We start from the raw sequence: 20,862 nt of genomic DNA, 5'->3' as shown, positions 1-20,862 counted from the left end.
GTGCAGTATTTTATGGTATTTTTATTTGAATTGGCTAAATTAGTAATGTTATATGTATTATTGGTCCGTGTACGTTTTATTCATTTGATATCCTATATTAAATAAATTAATGGAAACTGAAAGATGACTCGTTTTTTCATTTTTCGTTTAGTTCAACAAACGAAAAATTAGATTTCGCCCCGATTTTTCGTTTGTCGTTCAAAAAACGGATTTCGGACTCAATATGGGATTCGTACATGTGGGCGGTGCTGTAACGCCCCTTTCACCCAATTGGTCAAATCGCTCACCATCCTGTACGGACTTAATTCTACCCATCAGATTAAGAGTCTGTACGAGTGCGATACTGACAAGTGTTTGCACTTTAAAATATGTTTACTTCAACCACCAGACAGCCTCGCATATCTTAGACCCGCTAGGTTAAGAGGGACGTGCTCACTGGACTTTCTCTTGTTTTCTGTGCACCTTGTCTCACAGCAGTTTAGGCATTGTTATGTTTTTTGTTATAAATCAGAAATGACAAGGATGCATTTTCCCGCAATAGAAAGTGGGTTGGATTGTTTCCCCGGTGTGGGCGTGGCCTAAATGCGCTCTCTCTTTATGCGCTAGCTCAAGTTCAAAGTCTACTCCTGATGCAAGTTGGGCCAATTTTCACTTATTTTAATGTTTATTGTTATAAAAAAGTGGATGAATAGGCTCTATATCACGAACTTTGATACAGATCATTTAGATCAAACTCCAAAAATTCCATGATGACCATAATTCTTAATGCTGTCCACAAGAGGGGGTGTCAGCCTCTTTCAATCTAATTTATCCACTCTCCATACAGATAAAGTATGAATATGTTGTAGCTGTATTTCTGAGAACAAACATCACACATAAGGAACATCATGAATCTGCACAGTTGGGAGCCTGCATGCAGATGTGTATGTTAGTTTGTAAAACACAAAATTTAATTCTGCAAAAAATTATTTTATTCTCACAACATCACATGTAACCAAACTAAATGTGACCTGAAATGTTTTAGAAATTTAAGTCAATTTATCACAAATAATTTTCTTTCAACAGCGACAATTTTATAGTACAAGTTTATGAACATTGCTGAACTTAAAACAGCATTCTGTAATGATGATTGGGAACATTCATCGATTCATGTTTAAGGAGAAATAGTTCACGCCATGAAAGTGAAAGTGACCGATTCGTCAGGTATGGTGACCCATACCCGAAATGTGACCTCTGCTTTTTACCCATCCAGTGATTAGTGAGCACACACACAGCAAGTGATGAACACACGTACACCCGGAGCAGTGGGCCGATATCACTGCAGCGCCCGGGGAGCATGTAGGGTTAGGTGCCTTGTTCAAGGGCACCGCAATCGTTACCCGCCGGGCCTGAGGATCGAACCGGCAACCTTCTGGTCACAAGTCACAAGGAGATGGTGCTCTAGTGGGTTAAACCACTGAACTGGTAATCAAAAGGTTGCTGGTTCGATCCCAGCAGCCACCAGTGTGTCCTTGAGCAAGACACTTTACTCCATGTTGCTCCAGGGGGATTGTCCCTGTAATAAGTGCACTGTAAGTCGCTTTGGATAAAAGCGTCTGCCAAATGACTAAATGTAAATGTAAGTCCAACTCTCTAACCATTAGGCCATTATGACTACTACTAACCGTAATTGCCCCATCATTTATATTCCAAAAATAAAAAATTCAATCAATATTCTTCTCCCCAATAATTATTTGATCCCAACACTGATATTGTAAGTTTGCCTGCTTACAAATAAATGCAGGACCTATAATGTTTTGGTTTATTTTAACTGATAGAACCTGAAAATCAACCAAAAAATCAGTGGAAATAAAGGTTATAAATTGATTTGCATTTCAGTCAGTGAAATAAATATTTGATCCCCTACCAACAAGCAAGAATTCTGGCCCCAAAGATTGGTTATGTGCCTACATGGCCGACAGATTAGTCCTGTCACTTTAAGACAGTACTCCTAAATCATCTTATGTATATAAGAGAGGCCTGCCAACAGAATCTGTATCTCCCATTTCAACCTCTCCACCACTATGGTCAACCAAAGAGTGGCTTAAGGAGACGCACATTAAATGTCCTAGCCAGTCTCTAGACCCTAGTCCTATAGAAAATCTGTGAAGGAGGTTAAAACTACAATTTACTGAGCGACAGCCAAGAAACCTTAAAGATATAAATCGTGGCCTAATGGTTAGAGAGTCGGACTCGTTATCAGAAGGTTGCCGGTTCGATCCTCACGGCCGGCGGGTAACGATTGCGGTGCCCTTGAACAAGGCACCTATCCCTACATGCTCCCCGGGCGCTGCAGTGATGGCTGCCCACTGCTTCGGGTGTACGTGTGTTCACCACTTGCTGTGTGTGTGCTCACTAATCACTGGATGGGTTAAAAGCACAGGTCACATTTCGGGTATGGGTCACCATACCTGACGAATCGGTTGAATCTTATCTTATCTAGATTGACAGAGGAGTGGACTCAAATATATCCTGACACATGTTCAAACCTGGTGACCAACTATCAGAAATGTCTGACCTCTGTGCTGGCCAACAAGGGTTTCTCAACAAAGAACAAGTTATGTTTTGCTTGGGGATCAAATTCTTATTTCACTGACTGAAATGAAAATCAATTTATAACCTTTATATAACATTTCCCCCTGATTTTTTGTTGTTGATATTCTGTCTCTATCAGTTTAAATAAACCTACCATGAAAATGATGGACCCTTCATTTCTTTGTAAGCAGGCAAACTTAAATCAGCAGGGGATCAAATAATTATTTCCCTCACTGTATGTATGATTAACAATAGTTTTAGCATTTGTCTTTTGTTTTAGTTTTTAGTTTAGGCATTGACTCTTTGTTTCCAGTTTAAAATAACAGCTTTATCTAATTGTGAGAATCTACATATCACTATGTTTTGCAAATGTTTGAGGGAGAAGTGTGTGTGTGTGTGTCTGTGTGTGTGTGTGTGTGTGTGTGTGTGTGTGTGTGTGTGTGTGTGTGTTTGGTGGTGGAATGACTATCTGTAGGTGACCAGATTTATAGATATGCTAACCGTGTTGTGCCTAAACTAGGGCTTCTGTTGTCTTACAGTATTGAAGATATGCTGTGAACTGGACATCCATGTGTACTGTAGATATTATCTAAATTATCTTTGGCTTATTTGTATCAGTACCTATTGTCTGATTGCTCCTGTTTGACATGTCGCTTATTGCTCCCTGACCTCTCTGTAATACTCTTTGGATAAAAGCGTCTACTAAATGACTAAATGTTAATGTAAATATATAGTTCTATCATTTTGGTTTTGTAACAATTTCTGAACCAGCTCATGCAGACCGAATGAGAAACCCAATTATAAAGCAGAGTTATATACACTGCCCGTTCAAAAACAGTCAACAACAGCATGAATTCAACTAAGAAAATAGGTAAGAGCCTCCCATTGGATCTGAGGTCTAGGTTCAACAACGTTATGTGCCCAGAGAATGAGGTCAGTTGACTGAATGATCAAGTTATGCCATCAATGGGTTCTTTCCTTCCTGATGGCACGGGCAGATTTCAACATGACAATGGCAGGATTCATCGGGCTCAAATTGTGAAAGAGTGGTTAAGGAAACATATACATCATTTTCACTCATTGGCCACCACAGAGCCCACACCTTGACCCTATTGAGAATCTTTGGGATGTGCTGAAAAAGACTTTGCGTAGCGGGTAGACTCTCCCATCAGTACAATATTAGTTTTATCGTTTAGATTTTGTAACAATTTCTGAATAAACTCATGCAGACCGAATGAAAAACCCATTTAGAAAGCAGATTAGTTTTTGTTGAGAAAAACCAGCACATCTAAATTTTCAGGTGAAAGTCGAGTCTGTAAAGTACCCTAGGTGTCGACAGAGACACTTACATACAGATGTCACGGTTTGTGAAGCAAACACTCAAGACAAGCAGATACTCCAAACTGGTATAATTTAATCCACAGAGACATAGGAAAAAGCACAACACCATAAACACATTCAACAGCGGACAAATAACAAGACCAAAGGAATAAGACAGTAAACAAGGGGTAGACAAGTGATGGGAATAGTGTCCAGATATTTTTTTTTTATAATTGAGGAACATAAATTGCTGAATTGACGAAATGCATGCAGCAGGCAGTGAGTAGCTGGACTGATGCAACTCTGTCAAACACCCGCAATGCCCCGTGAAAAAGGATCTTTGTTAACATTTTTACTTATGCTATTACACATGTATGTTTTCTATGTCTGCGTGTCAGCAGAGACCTTCTGTAGTACTTTGAAGAGGTCACATTTCTTATTCTTGACTGTCTGTGTCTTTTAAGTGTTTATTGTAATGGGTGACTTTTGTTGGAAAGATACTATATCATCATAAATCATCATAAATTACTGTATACAGAGGGATCTTCAACCCTGGACCTGGTGAACTACCGTCCTGCAAATTGCAGCTCCAACCCTGCTTCAGCACACCTTTCTGTAATTATCAAGCAACCCAGGTGTGTTTGATTGGGGTTAGAGCTGAAATCTTAAGGAGAGTAGCTCACCAGGAGCAGGGTTGGAGACCCCTGGTATTCAGCATACTGCATCTCTTAAATGTCGTACATTGCAACAGATATGTCTGCTTAAATATCACGCACTGTTAACAATAAGCAGTGGTTCGCGCCGACATACTTGCAATAACTTAAAAATGAAGGACTAGAGGTGACTCTTATTCTGCCTGGCAGAATTAAGGCCGTACAGGATGGTGAGCGATTTGACCAATTGGGTGAAAGGGGCGTTACAGCACCGCCCACATGTACGAATCCCATATTGAGTCCGAAATCCGTTTTTTAAACGACAAACGAAAAATGAAAAATCGGGGCGAAATCTAATTTTTCGTTTGTTGAACTAAACGAAAAATGAAAAAACGAGTCATCTTTCAGTTTCCATTAATTTATTTAATATAGGATATCAAATGAATAAAACGTACACGGACCATCCCAGCCGGCATTTCAACGTTGATTCACCGTTGAAACAACGTCAGGTACCATGGTTGAATCAACGGTGAATTACCTTTCGATTTTGCAAAACGGATCAACGTTGATATTGTGACGTCGTTTCACCGCGGAAGAAACAACGTTGATTCACCGTTGAAATCGCGACGTCGTTTCACTCTTGCCTTTCGGGTTATGGTCTTCTGTCGACGTTGAATCACCTTTCGATTTTGCAAATTGAATCAACGTTGATATTGTAACCCTGTTTCACCGGCGTACCTGTAATTTTGCTTAAACGTCAACACTGAGTTTTAAACTATGATTTTCGGTACACAGTGTTTTCAGCAACTAATAAAACTTGCTGTACATGATTTGCAATTGGACGGCATAAAAAAAAAATTCTCTTTCTAACAATTAGATGTTCATTAATCTGCAGTGCAGGGATGAGATGCTTCATTTTCTAAAGAAAAAGTTTTGAACAATTACACCAAATGGAAAAATAATTATCTTAGAATTTAAATATACATCTATATTCTACATTCACACTTTCACATAATTTATTGAAAATAATTCTCATTCAACAACAAAGCACTTTCTTAAGGGTTTAATGATATCAGAATACAGAGGGAAAAAGCTTTTAATTCTAATTTCATACACACTGCAAATATACACAATAGCCTATATATAAATAATAACAAACATATGTACTCATTTCGTGACCAACATATGTACTCATTTCGTAACATTCTAAAATCTCAACAATTAAGTGAAAAAGAATCCAAGTAAAAGTAAGGAAAGTTTGTAGAACAAGAAGTCTTTCGTAGAACTTAACATTTTACTAGCAACAGTCATTAAAACAGAAGAAGGAAAAAAAGTGTCTTCAAGGAAGAGTCTTCTTACGGCCACCACCACCCATCCTCTCTGGTGCATATTTTAAATATTTGGACATGGTCTTCATTACTTTTGTACTGGTTGGGTTGTGTGCATTGACGACTGCATCTAAAGGGAAAAATCAAAACAGCCAAGATCAACAAAATTGCTATAAATTTATGGAAAAGCTTTTAAGGATGTCAAAGTTACTTTACAACGTTACTATTATTTGCTTAGACAACTTGCAAAACAGTAAAACTAACATGAAAAAGAATCGTGATAATATTGTGAATCATATTTAACACATAAAATAAAATAAACTCGATTGGATTGTTTTCCATATCGCCCATCTCTTTCATGCTCTTTCCTTTGGCCAGTCTCGCTTCCAATCTCGCGATATTACCGTGAATGGACAGTAATGACGACGACAAACGGAAAATTTAGATTATGTAACCTTACACTTTTTTTCCTGAAATTTTGTATCTGTGTGCACACGTATAATGTCTTATCCCTTAAAATCGACGTAGCAACCGCAAAAGCACATAACGACACTGAAGCGGCACGAGTAACGTTAGGCCTCAATCGACATCTGTAAAAGTAACGTTAGCCCTCCGCGACACAAATGTGGAAAAGCATTCCCTGTGAATATCGAGTTAGTAAATTCATTCAACAAACTGTGCATTTACAATTTTGCAAGAACTGACATAATGCGTTTAACTCATGACCTTGCGTATATTTGTGAAATCAGACTTACCTTTTGAACCCGCGCCCTCGCAGACCACTTTCTATCGTGCTCTTGCCTTGGCCAGACCAGTCTCGCTTCAAATGACGTCCTCGATCAGAAAGACGGTCAGGATAACGGTCATATTTTCAAACATAAAATGGCGCGCACAGTTTCATTGGCCAGTTTCATGAATGACAGACAGATTAACCAATCATAATCAAAGCAAATAAGGTTAAATAACCAATAGGAATTGTTTCAGTGTGGTAAAGCAGCGCAATCTTTTATTGCTGTTGATAATATTTATACCAGAAGGTTCATGATAAAAATGTAAATGGATAATAAATAATAATAATAATGATCTTAATAATTTAAAAGGCAGAAATTATTTATTCTGTGCATACATTAATTGATACAACATATGAATCTTGTAAAAAAAAAAAAGTTGATTAATAAGTGTTTTTATTACCCTTTTTCAACCATTTAGCATTTCAATCAAAATTGAAACAACAGCTGTCATTATTTCAACCATATTTCAACGTTGAAGGTTGGTAATGTACCGGTTGGTTTTCAACCATTTAGCATTAAACGTTATATCAACGTTGTTTCAACGTTGAAACAACAACTGTCATTATTTCAACCATATTTCAACGTTGAAGGTCAGTCATGTACTGGTTGGTTTTCAACCATTTAGCATTAAACGTTATATCAACGTTGTTTCAACGTTGAAACGACAACTGTCATTATTTCAACCATATTTCAACGTTGAAGGTCGGTCATGTGCCGGCTGGGATTATTTTTTCAGGAGATGTTTTACTTTAACTTCACTACATTTGAAAGACAAATATCGTACTTTTTACTCCACTACAATTCTGTCGAGGTCCTTGAGTAGAAAGTAGTGACATATAAATCTTTATTTAAATGAGTTCTGCAGAGTTCTAAGATGAGTTGTTAGAGCACTGTCAAACCCTGAGCACAGCTTTAAGCCATGATGGACAGCCAGACATTCATGGCAGAGAACTTGTATTAGAAATGCAAAACTTTCCACATCTGCCATCAAAAAATATGACAAACATTGAGCTCCTGACTTTCCTGCACGAGAAGAAGCTGATGGAAATTTTCCCCAATATGTGGGTCGCTCTGAGAATCTTTGCCACTCTACCTGTGACAGTCGCTGCTGCTGAAAGGAGCTTCTCTAAGCTCAAACTGATTAAAAACTACCTGAGATCTACAATGGCTCAAGAACGTCTCAGTGGACTTTCAGTCATTAGCATAAATCATGTAGTCTCACAACAGCTGTCTTATGATGATATCATAGATGACTTTGCTGCTAGAAAGGCAAGGCGAGTAAGACTGTAGAACATTTGCTATACATTTGCATAGTTCATTCAAGTTTGTATATAGTTATTTATTTTTTGTGCAGCACTCTTATTTATAATTTCTGGAATGTTACATATGCTGTAAGAAAGGCAAGGAAAGCAAAGGAAAGCAATGTTTCTGTAATATAGTTTTTTCTGCACTAACATAATATAAACATATTTATATTGTATCTATAATACGTTGTGTGTGTGTTTCCAAAATATTTTCAAAATAAAGAAAAACAAGACAAAGCTGTGCAGTTTGTTTCTGTGTAAGTTTAATAACAAAATTCCTGGGGCACCAGGTGAAATCTTGCCTAGGGCAGCAAATTGGCCAGGGCCGGCCCTGTGCAGTATCATCGGTCCTGTGTATACAGCATCAGCTGCTCGTGCTCACTAGTTCTTCTTCACCCACTTCAGTTCAGTACTGAGTGTAAAAAATGAGTAATACAAGTAATTTATGATCATGTGCTCAGTGGAGACGCGAACCGTTTGGAACGGTTCAGTCCGATTTGGCGAGCCGGATCGACACTGAAAAGAATCGACGATTCGTTCGCGAACCTGCCATCACTAGTTTGTGCTCAGCGTCCGAACCGAAGACGATGCGCTGCTTTAATATCATTGTGTCGGTTCAAGAAAATTTGCCTCTTTTTGTTTTTTGAGGGCCATTTAAATTGCATTATAACATTACTAAGCAGCTTTCTTAAAAAACACACTTAATAAATACGCTATTCTCGAAAGGTGAAACATAAGAACTAATGTTCTAATGATCACCAAGAAAGTCAGTTTAACATTACAATGTAGATGTTTGTCGTGTTTCTCTTACCTTCAGTGTGCGCTCGTGATGCTTCTGATGGACTGAATGAATCAAAGCATCGAGACGTGACACATAAATGTGTTAGGTTTCTATTCCATAGAAAGAGTTGAGCTGAAGCCAAACGAAACTCAGCCGCATCCTTCCTGGATTCCTTGTCATAGTTGTGTACATATTACACACACACACACACACACACACACACACACACACACACACACACACACACACACACACACACAGGAGTAATGAAGCTTACATGCTTCAAATGTGTTTGAACGGTTCAAGATTAATAGAAATGAAATAAATAATATTTGCGTTCGTGAATAACTTGCAACACACACATACACAAATTATTTTCACTCTTTATTACACTACTGACTGAACAGAAATAAACATAAAAACTTGATATCTTATTCACTTTAATAACATATATATATAATATAATATTTAAAACCTTTGTGTGGTTAGAGCATGGCGCTATAATAACGCAAAGAGCACTGGTTCAACAACACAATGTGAGTCGCTTTGGATAAACCTCCGCCAAATGCGTAACTGTATTAGAAATGTTACTTTATATGTGTTTCTTTTTTATCGTAGTAAAACTCAAGTATCTAAAGTAATTTGGTTGAATCTATAATTACCATGGTGACGTGTATAGTTTTAGGTCATGTTCGTGTCGTTAGACGTTTTATATTTTAATAACAACAGAGTTCTTTTGTTTGTCACCCCTGCCATGTGATTTTACTACTGGTTATTCGAAAGCATGTAGAGATGTATGCTCTCGCGATACTGTGACGTCATAGGCCGATCGGTGTGCGCAGCGCTGCATGAAGTCGAACGCATCCAATGTAATCTGCGCTGTCTTGGTTGTGTTTTAGCTCCTCCTCTTTAAACCGCAAGGACAGAAGAATCAACTTGAAGTGGCAAATCTATCATTACTTATAATCCTGAAAACTCAAAAATATATTTATGCATGTTTGAAAATGATTATCATACGGATAACTCTCCTCATTGTGGGGGGGATTGTGTACATAAGGCATTATTACTATCTGTGAGACTTTGATGACGTTTATAATGTCCCTGAAAACATCTGTAGCAAGTTGTTAGCAATCAGGACCGGCTAGGCCTAAAGGTTCTAAAGTGATGACTTTCTCTGAGGTGTTGAGGTAGACTAGTGTGGGTGTGTTTTATGTCCTACAACAAAGTGTCAGTTTATGATAACCATACAGACCTGATTTCAGACCTGTTGAAAAATACAGCACATGCTTGTTTGGTATGTTTTGATGCTGGTTTGTGCTGTTCATGTGCTGTAAACATTTCAACCATTTCTAGAGAAAGTCTCACTGTCGTGAAATCACACCTTGAAACATAAATAATAGGGATAATTCAACGTTTGCTGTTTATAGTAAAATATGACAATGTTGAAAACGTGTGACCTGAAGAACACACAAATCAGCCCAAACTAGCAAATAACTTAAGTAAACCAAACAAGGTGGTTTAACAAAACGTGAGAATTTCCATCAACAATATGGCAGAATTTCTGAAGGACACCTTTGATTCTTTTTAGTTAAAATAATGAATGAGGTGTTTTTAACATTCCAGTCTCTTAATAAAACAGTCTTGTTGTGAAATGTTGCCACTCGTCATTGTAAGATGTTGAAACCAGAGATCTTGATGTTGATAATCATCTGCAGATCCTGTGAATGTGACTCAACTAGAATATGTAAAGAATGCAGAAGAAGAGGAATAAATCAAATGACTTTAATCTGGTTGAAGCACTTTTTCTGTCTCATTTCATTAAACAGGTTTCTACTTGGAACTCTATTTATAACTCTGTAGCACAACAAGGAAAAGCTTCTACAGACATTAGCTCTTGAATCTGCTCCCAAATTCATGAACCTGCTATCACTCTTAAAAGGGGTTTAGTAACAGTAATAGTAAAAAGCATTTCTTGTTTTACATTGGTTTTACCACATGACACAGAAAGTGCACCAGTTGACGTCATGGATGCAGCTATATTTCAGTATTTAAGAGATCTTTTCATTCAGAAGCATCACTTGGTTTCATCTGAATGATGCAGTATGATGTTTACTTGCCAATTTAGAGCTCATTATAGCAAAAAATAAAAATCCAACCTGCGGTGAAAACATGTAGGAAGAGTTTGAGCTATAGGTGTGAAATGTTAATATTTGATGTATAGATCCCCACCCAGGATTAATCCACTTGTCCATAGCACAGATGTTTAGAGCCGTCACGTTCATCTACATGTGTTTCTCATGCAGTCTGTAGGACAACAAGTAAACATCCATCAACTCCATTTAACACGTGAAAAATGCTCAAGCATGTGCATTCAAATAAACATTTGATTATGTAATAACATACTAATGTGGGATCCGTGTGAATTAGCCATTGATTTACTTATCCATCATAACAAACAAACGAGTGTGTGAACGCACACAAACATAAACACACACATAAACACACACAGAATGTGCATGTAAACATGAGGTCAGTGAAACTGTGATTTAAATCTGACGTGAGTCTATTAAAGGGATCGCGCGCCACCTGCAGGAAATAAAGTTAAACAACCAACCACCGGAAACCGGAAACAAAGCAACAGAAAGTAAAAGTATGTGAACAACACTGATATAATGCATCAAGGCAAATCAAAGTGAAGAAAGAGTCAAACTCGACGACAGGACGAGTGAGATTCATGTGTGGAAGATCATCAGAAGAGTAAATGAAAAGATTCGCCGAGGAGACATGAGGAGATTTAACGCGTGTTTACTGTCAGTCGTCATATATGATGTGTGTAAAGACAGAGATCTTCATCTTCATCTCTCTCATTCACACGAGTGAGTATCACTTCATATTTACACATATGAGATAGAAACAAATGAAGACATAGAAAACAAGTTGTGTTTCCTGACCCTAGACTGCCAAACATGTAAAGTGACGACATGATTCTATTCATATAAGTTTGTACTTACACACTTTTATAAATAATACAATAGTATTTACTACAGGAATGTAAACTGTATACTGTAGCATAGTGGACTAGCATTATAATATTGTATAGTAAGTAGTGTATGATGTACTGTGTTGTTCCTGTGGGTTTGTACACTGAACACTTATGGTCACAATGCAGAACTGTTGAATTGAACACAACCTCACTGACGACTGCAGATTTTTAATATGTTAATGAATAGATTTTTTATAAAAGAACTAATAACAAATCTGTTGACGATTAAAAATCCAGTACTTCAGTTTGGATTGTGATGTGTATATTATAAAACAGTTATTAAAACTTACAGGACTGAAGGATAAGATTACAGAGAGAGAGAGATAATGTGTGATCATATGTGTGTTTCTCTCAGGCTTATGTATGGACATCCCCGCTCCTGTAAATCTCAGCATATCATCTGAACATTTTGTTCACTTATTGTCCTGGAGTTTGGGACCAGACACCCCTGCTGGTGTTCACTACACAGTCAGCATGCGCTCACTCAGGTATGACACATACTCACTGAAATATATTTGCTGAGAACACCATTCATTGCACATGAGGGTTAAAGGTGCTGTGTGTCATTTTTAGAGGCATCTAGTCGTGAAGTTTCGAACTGCAACCAGCCGCTCACTCCACCACTCCTCACTATAGAGACTAAAGTGTCATTTATGGTGGTTCACAGGACCTACGGCGTAGACCAGGGCTAGTCAACCACATGCGGCCGTCAATCATCTTTACCTGGCCCACCTTAACATTTAAAATAAGTAGAGAGACTTGAAGAACGATCTGCTTTAAATGCACGTCCTCATGAGACGCCACATCTTTAAAAGTCCAAAACAAATATAGAGATGTGATAGTAGCGTTCAGTTTCTTGCACAGATCTATTGGATCGCTCTATAAAACGCTTATTTAACGTCACAGGGGTCAGGGATTACTTTTGTGTTGAATGAATTTTACTTTGATTGATTGAACTTGAATTAATTCAGCAAAATATTTTCATAAATATCTTCTTAAGAAAACAATCTTGGATGTTGTGGAGGACTAAGGGTCAGTAAATTAGTAGTAATTTTGGGGTAAAGTAACGCATTAAGGAATATAGAATACAATTAAAAAGACAATATCCCTTTTAATTTAATATCATGAAAAGGCACAAATACTGGATGCAATAATTGTGTTCATGTTTTATTATATGGCCTATAAGTAACAGCAAAAAAAAACATTATAAAAGGAACAAAACACAATACATACCAGGAAAACGAAGAAATGAGAATATGGTAAAACATTTTTTTTCCTATTTATACTTTTTGAATCTGGCCCTCATAGAAAAGTAGTTGAAGACCCCTGGCGTAGGCTGTACGTAGCCTGACGTGCACCTCTCCAAAAATTGAACAACGTGTCAACTCTATGCGGACCACAAGAGCTGTGATTGGTCTGTTTGAACCCCAACCTCTCACCAATAGCATCATGTTTACCCGAACGCATTTCTGAATGTATTCTGGAATTAAATTATTTGTTCTTTTGTATTTATTATCTCAAACTGTAACAAAAGTGACTGTTTACTTGCTGCTATCACTGCTTAATCATTGCCTACAGGGTAGGTTCAGCTCTCGACCATAAATGATCCTTAAAGGAGCTGTATGTAAGATTGAGCTTGGAATCGTGGTCCAAATTCAAAATATTGGCGAGGGTTTTTCCCCGCCCCTCCTCAGACTCCACGCTCACAGGACTCGTCAGTCACTTACAGGAGTGTAATGGAAAGCATCAACTCTTACACTGTAAGTTTGTCTGATCCTGTATATGTTCGCAGAGGTTTTGTAATTATAACTCAATCAGCAGCTCGTTTCAGAGGTTGTGTCGCATTTACAGGTCACATTGCTGTCTCGTTTAAATAATAGTAAAACATTGTATATTACTCCTCATAAGTTGTGAAATAATATAGTAATCCTTTCTAAGTTTGCAAGGTAATAGTACCAGAAACGGTGGAATCTGCTCTGACCCAGATCATTTGTTTGCTGCAATACGCTGTGATTGTTGCCAACTGGCAACTGAAAATCTTCAGTGGGCGGAGTCACATCGACCAATACAAAAACAGACATTCCGACACGGAACGCACATTTCAGCATGGAATAACTGGCTATATCGTTGACAAACCAATATATGAACTTAGCATGTTTCCTAAATGTCTACGAACATATTAAGGTATTGTTTTGATTGAATAAAGTCAAATGATTACATACAGCTCCTTTAAGAGAGGATTAGATGTCGTCACGTTTTCAATTCTTTCCCGAAAGACATAACGTGTTTACGAAATGAATTCTGTAGAGGAGTTGGTTGGTTGGTTTAGGGCTGCTGTAGAAACAACATGACGAATTACTTGGAAGGTGTTTGAAGATAGAAATAACTCATTCGAAGATAATAAGAACATCACGCTTCATTGGGTCTTCATACACCTCTGAACACATGTTAATGTATATTATATTGCATTTCTGTGATTACAAAAATGACATGCTGGACCTTTAGCATAATAAACTCTTGTTTGTAAAGAATGGAGACATAAGAAAAATAGGTTGTAACCATACATATGTATTGTGCAGTTTTTTGTTTGTTGTATTGTTATTTTTCTTTATGTATGCGATAGAGCCATCTTTTTAATCCCATTGTTGAGCTGGCACCACATAATATTTGACTTCTTTCCTTATTCTTATGCTTTTACTGTTACAAGAAGTTCTCTCTTTATGCCACTCAACTATAAGTTCAGTTTTATATTTTGTTTTTATTCACTTACATACTGGATAAAATCTCCCATTAAACCTTAAAATCTCAATTCTTTAACACTTTTTAATACAATGTTTGCATTTATATTTTGAAAAGTTTGTTCACAATATTGTAATCCATTGTAATTGTGAACCCAATGTTGTGAAATATATCAAATCATGAGTGTATTGTGACATGTCCAGTGGAGGTTAAGTGAAGGTATAATCTCTGTGCGTGACCTTTAACCTCCGGCTGCAAGTTTATGTCTCATGATTTCATCAAAAGTTTGTTTCTCATTTGACCTGTTTGTCTTTTAGCTTTCTTTCACTTAGAATGGAATCAGTGTTCTGGCCTTCTCATCTAATGTACAAAAGCTCAAATATGTTTGCAGTATGTAGCTGTGATCATGAAAGCATTGTGGGAAATATCTGGTGATTTATATCAAGATGGTTCACATGAACTTTGTGAGCTGCAGGATGGTGATCACTATAGCAAACATTAAGCATAACTTAGACTGAACTAATGTAGACTAAAGCAAAAAGTCATTCGTAATTCAGTTGTGTTGAGTAATTGTGACCTGTACATTGTGTAAATATATATTCTGTTGCTCGAATATTGTGCTTCAAACAACATAGAGTGCTGCATCTCAACTGAAACTTTCAGTGGTCCTGTTTTATTGACGGAAAGAATTTGTGTGTTTGTGTATTTCAGCAATCGCAGTGTGATGCTGGTGAAGGGTTGTGAGAAGGTGACGTCTCCTCTGCAGTGTAATCTTACAGAAGCGTTCTCCGATGCAACTGAAACCTATTACACAAACGTATCTGCTGTCCTGAGGAACCACACGTCACCCCCGGCTCTCTGCAGACCCTTCAAACCCGTCGAGAACAGTAAGAGACACTCACAGAATAATCTCTTGTGTTTCTCTACAACAGTCTGCACAACATTACACATGACAGGACACGTTAACAGGCAGAGAGGAAAAACGAACGATGACGTGATTTTGTATTGTATTGCGGTTCTCGCTTCTTTCACATTTACCTTTTTGCATGTTGAAGAAACCTATATTTCTATAGTGCTTTTCAAACTACACAGGTTTACAGTAAATACATATTATTACAGACAGTAGAGACGCAAGAAAAAGGTTGAATTGCTGAAGTATATAGAAAATGTTTTTTCAGCAAATTACATTTACATTTATGCATTTGGCAGATGCTTTTATCCAAAGCGACTTACATTTCATTATCCTATACATTTATACTTAGACATATGCAATCCCATGGGATCAAACCCACAACCATGCGTTGTTAACACAATGCTCTTACCACTGAGCTATAGGAAAGCCATATTACCTTATCTAGTTGATAAATAATGTTCTCTAACAAAACAAGATGATGAAAATTCCTCATCAAATAAATGCACGCTGACGTATCAATGTATGAGCATTGAAGGGAATGGGTTGTGTCTGAGACGTGTAGTTCGAGAGCAGATTGAACAGAGCGGGGGACCCACAAGCATTAATTCAGTATGTACAACATCTACACAATAATAAGACACAATACAAACTTTGGAAATGGACATGACACAAAGCCTGAGGGTGGAGAAATAGAGACACGAGAGTTTGAAAGTCTTTCCTATTCAACATTATATGATCCTTCTCATGAATTCCGATGAGTCCACTTTATATCCAGAAACATTCCAGAAGACTAAACGTTCTTGCTCAAATCAACCTTAGAAAGTGACTTCCTGTACGACGAGCATGTGATCATGTGAGATCTGGCACATTTATCTGCACACACGAGGAGCGTTTAGCACTCAAAAAAGAAACTGGAAGGATTTATTTGAAATAAATGATAAGATGAAATCTGTCACGAATGATAGTTCTCCACCCGCACACATTCAGACTACTCACACATTTACCTCAGGAAGATAAGAGACGTGATGTGTGTTTCTGGTTTAAAGAGAATCTACAGAGAATATTGTAAAGACAGATGACATTGATCTCTGGTTGTGAAGATACTTTATAAGGACACATCGTGATCTTTTCATATTGATCTTCAGACATACTGTACTTTAAAACAATTCTGTTTATTTGTATTTATAAACGACTTATTATTGGTATGATTTCTTTAAAGGAAACATTAAGCATTACGTGTATTTTCATCATCATGTTAGTGTGCACTGAATCCAGAAAGTGAGTTGACTGAGTTTTGGTTTTAATACTAATGTTCTCCTGAAGCCACGCTGGAGTCTCCGCTGGTGTCTGTCAGCGTCTATAACACATCTCTGCATGTGAGCCTCCGATCACCTTCTCCTGCTCTTCATGGCATCTATAACAGATTTGACTACAGACTCAGCATCACCAGTGAGGATGGACCTGAGGTACACACTACTGACATCATCTGAGAATACAGCAACCAAGAAACACAGCGCATGTGTGTTTTTCAGCCGTTTGCAATGAAAGCGCTGTGTTTCAGCCAACAGCTGACACTGAACATTTTTAACACGCACCATCTGTTCAGCGTTTCCTTCCTGTTCAGCTTTACAGCAGAGCCATTGAGAGAGAGAGTTCTGCCAACGGAAGTCCAAAACGCTGGAGCGTAACGTGATTCATGGAGCCTTCAGATACTTCCAGGAGGTTATGTTTTCTCTTTAAATGCTTTATTTCTTTCATTTTTTGATTCATTAAATGGCTTTCGTCTTTAAATGGGTTAAAAGTTTACCTCAGTTGGTCTGTTTAGTTGCAGCTCCATGTGTAACTAGTAACTTCCGGGAACTATTGAGAGGCTCCATGAACCGCCACTGCTGTGAAAAAACAGTTCCATTGGAGTTGATGCGACTCTCTCTCAATGGCTCTGGTTTTCAGTTCGTAAATGACTCAGACTTCCAATCACAGTTCAGGAGGGGCTGGACAAACACAACACTGACCAACAGTCACCTCCTTCTTTTACAACACATGCAAAAGAAGTGAATATTGCAGCACAGAACATTAAACAACAACAGTTTGCTGACAGACATCAGATGTTGAATAAACACATGTGAGAATAAGAAACACACTCTAAGAGCGACAGGGTTACTGTGTTTGTAAGAGTCGATACAGTCTTGTGTTTGTTTACTCAGTTTCATAAGACAGTCAAGGACTTACAGAACCTGACTGTGAATGACCTGACGCCCGGCCGCAGATACTGTGTGAACGTCAGCATCATTGATCACAAATACTCCAGCAGACCTATGGTGTGTGTGTCCACTCCTAAAGCTGACAACATCTCAGGTATCAAACACATCATCACATCGGCTGTGTTCCTCACTCAGACACACTCACAGACACGGCTTGGCTTTGAAAGAAGATATTGATGTTGCTTTTATAAAAACGTCTTAGAAGAAAACATGGCTGGTGTGCATCAAAACAATGGCACTGATACGTTGAAGATATTTCTGGGCAGGTTGTATTCAGTTTAGACTGGTCAAACATTCATTTGAGTCTGGGACTAGCCTTGAGCCCTGTCTGTGTCAGTGTGCCTCAGATAAAACATCAATGATCTCCTCCCTATATAAACATCAGTCATTCATGAATGTGAGGATGATAATGATGATGTGTTGATGAGCAGTTACAGATGTCCTGATGGCTGTGGGTCTCTTTCTGCTGATGGTGCTGATAGTCATGTGCGTCGCTCCAAGACTTCTCTCTTACTTCCTGTTTCAAAAAGGAGATCTGCCTGAAGTTCTGGTAAGTGTGTCACATGCACACACGCACACACAGACGAACAAGAACATGAATTTAGACCTCAATACACACAAGTATAAAGCACCAAGAGTGTCCGTGTCCTGTTACTGTTAACACATCCTCACCTCTGAAAACCTGAAAATGTTCCACAAGACATATTTATCGTCATCATGTTGGTCTTCTGAAGGTCATGTGAGTAACAAAAGTGAATGTTCTCTATTGATGATATTTTAGCTATGACTGGAGAGGGTCAATCTCAACATACTGCTCTGTTTCCTAAATTATTTCTTGGAAGTTTTTTGTTTATTTAATGAAATATTTTTGGCAAATCACAAGAAGTTGTCCTCATGTTATTAGCACGTTCCCCATGTGGCTTCATTTCATGTATGTGTTCATTTTATGTCAACAATTCAGCCCTGTTACTTTTAGTCCTGTAACTGTTACAAAAATACATCCATCTTCCATTTAATAAAACATGTGAAAAATTCAATAGTTTTCTCAGATTGACGGATGCACATTTTAAAGAGTGATAGATTCAGTGTTAAAAACAGGAAGAAGGTAAAGTCTAGTAATCTGTTGAAAAGGTCTTTTGGGTGAACTTCTCCTTTAATAAACCAGAAACATTGCCCGATATGAACAATATGAAGATGTTTCTCCTGGCAGGTTAGTTTGATCAACAGTTTGCATGAACAGAAGTGAAATATTTAAATGACTTGATGTTTGCTAGTGATGATAGTGTCCCAATAAATGAGTGTAGAGAACTATAAAACCCCATTGTGTTCTTCTGCAGAAGTCTTTTAAGAATCATCATCAAGTCTACCGTGTTCTCCACCTCCCCTCTGAATCCATCAGCACGCTGACAGACGACACAGACGCTCTCCACACCATGAAGAAGAACACGGATGAACATGAAGAGACAGATGGAGACGCTGAAGAGGACGGCGTGATGTACGAGAGACTAGCCACACAACCTCTTCAAGCTCCAGACACGTCCTGGTCTTCTGCTTTTGTGCCAGAATCATCCTGTGGCTGTGGGTCGCCGCTGAAGCCCAGTTCAGGGGTCCACGAGTCCTCGGCAGGCGTCCAGAGCTCCGGCTGTAGCGGTTCTGAGGGAGACGGTGTCAGTGATTCTCATCCTCTCCTCACAGAAACACCAGCGCTGATCAAGTGTGTGGACGAGCCCGACGGAGCTGCGCTGGAGGAGGAGGACGTCAATCTGTGTTCAGTCATGTTACATCACTACACATCGTGCAGTAGTTCACAGGAGTTTGAGCTCATCGCCGACTCGTTTGACACGCCTGTCAACATGCACATGTCTGACTGTGAGCAGGAGAGCGAGGAGGAATATTCAGAGTACTTGAGCCGATCCTAGTGCTTTTATTCCAATAGATTTTTGTATCAAGACAAAGCATTAAATGTGCTTTGTTCTTTATTATAAGCAAAGCGACAGTATCTGATATTCAGCTGTTGTGCGGGTGCTGTCTCACCTCTGTTACAGGTTTTCTGGTGAAAACAGCCTGTCAGCGTATAAAGGCATTTCAGCTGTGTTTATTGACATTGTGTTTAGCCAATGAAAGATGATTTTGACTGATTTCATTCTTTGAAACATTTCTTTTAGCCAGTCAATGTGATACTGCGACAGGCCTACAGTTGAAGCTGAGTGTTCTTCAGCCGTTTGTTTATTGTTTCAGGTTATGTTCATGAGTGTTGTGTGGATGTGGATTGAGATCAGATCAAACCAACAGTGTTTCTTCAGACACAAGTGTGTGTTTCTGAACGCCAGTATTAAAATCAATGGACATTTCAACCTCAACGGAAAGATTTCATTCATGAAAATATTTCAGAATTGAATAAAGTTTGATGTAGAACAGATTCTATAAATGAATGACTTGAACACAGTTCTTCAGCCTCACGCCGTCATGTCTGTGACCGTGTCCTTGTTTCTTCAGTCTGCATGTGTTGTTTTGGGGCTTACGTATATATTCTTATTGACCAGAACACACAATCATGTCAGTAACTCATGGAAAACTTAGCTTTTCATCATATTTCTGTGATTATTCAGTGTTATTCTGATCAGATGATATCTCTCTGGTCACCCACAGCAGTCACTGAAGTCCTTCACAAGAAAACTAAAGTCTTTCACCTGTAAAAGCTGAAGTAGTGAACACAGTATGAGCTGAATCCTCATGTGCTCAGGAATGTGCTTCTGATTTCTCATTCTGCCTTTTTACCCGATACATTTTTATTTTGAAGTGTTTTTATACAAACTTTATACAGCCTTTTCTGAGTCATTTTGATGTCAAACTTCAGACGGGTCTTCTTTGGCAGGAGGACCTTGCGGGTGCTTCCGGATTTTAATCTATTGTGTCGTAGCGTGTCACCAATGGTTTGCTTGACAACTGTGGTCTTGAACTCATGAACAAGCTTCTTCTGTGTAGTTCTGGGCTGATCTTTAACCTTCCTCATGATCATCTTCACTCCATTGGGGAAATCTTACAGTGAGCTCCAGACCAAGAGCATTTGATAGTAATTTAGTATTTCTTCTAAAATCACACAACAGTTGTCTAACCTTAACCCGCAAAACAGCAATAACACGTCACAGGCAGCA

At 38.3% G+C, this 20,862-nt stretch overlaps 2 protein-coding genes across 2 annotated transcripts in view; one reads left to right on the top strand and one right to left on the bottom strand.

Annotated features, from left to right (window-relative positions):
• si:dkeyp-118h9.7 (sacsin) overlaps positions 1-8,892 on the bottom strand; it is a 37,326-nt gene extending 28,434 nt beyond the window's left edge. The window contains exon 1 of the mRNA XM_056754562.1: positions 8,782-8,892. The gene's annotated coding sequence lies outside the window, so the exon portion shown is untranslated. The remainder of the gene's footprint in view (positions 1-8,781) is intronic.
• A 2,055-nt stretch (positions 8,893-10,947) lies between these two features.
• crfb2 (cytokine receptor family member b2) lies at positions 10,948-20,126 on the top strand. The gene is made up of 7 exons (XM_056755841.1): positions 10,948-11,627; positions 12,150-12,282; positions 15,245-15,420; positions 16,770-16,912; positions 17,651-17,801; positions 18,139-18,257; positions 19,045-20,126. The coding sequence occupies exons 1-7, from the start codon at positions 11,576-11,578 to the stop codon at positions 19,624-19,626; spliced, it is 1,356 nt and encodes a 451-aa protein (XP_056611819.1). The 5' UTR covers positions 10,948-11,575; the 3' UTR covers positions 19,627-20,126.
• Positions 20,127-20,862: the final 736 nt, after the last annotated feature.

The sequence above is a fragment of the Triplophysa dalaica genome, chromosome 8, assembly GCF_015846415.1.
Source record: "Triplophysa dalaica isolate WHDGS20190420 chromosome 8, ASM1584641v1, whole genome shotgun sequence".
Taxonomy (NCBI): domain Eukaryota; kingdom Metazoa; phylum Chordata; class Actinopteri; order Cypriniformes; family Nemacheilidae; genus Triplophysa; species Triplophysa dalaica.
Note: the sequence above shows the minus strand (reverse complement) of the source record. Positions and strands in the feature narration are given on the sequence as shown.

What these genes read in the sequence shown, in the direction of transcription:
- crfb2 (XM_056755841.1), top strand. Translation starts at nt 11,576, where the DNA reads ATGATGTGTGTAAAGACAGAGATCTTCATCTTCATCTCTCTCATTCAC. An exon ending in GTCAGCATGCGCTCACTCAG is followed by an intron (nt 12,283 to 15,244) that starts GTATGACACATA and finishes TGTGTATTTCAG; the next exon opens with CAATCGCAGTGTGATGCTGG. An exon ending in CCAGTGAGGATGGACCTGAG is followed by an intron (nt 16,913 to 17,650) that starts GTACACACTACT and finishes TTGTTTACTCAG; the next exon opens with TTTCATAAGACAGTCAAGGA.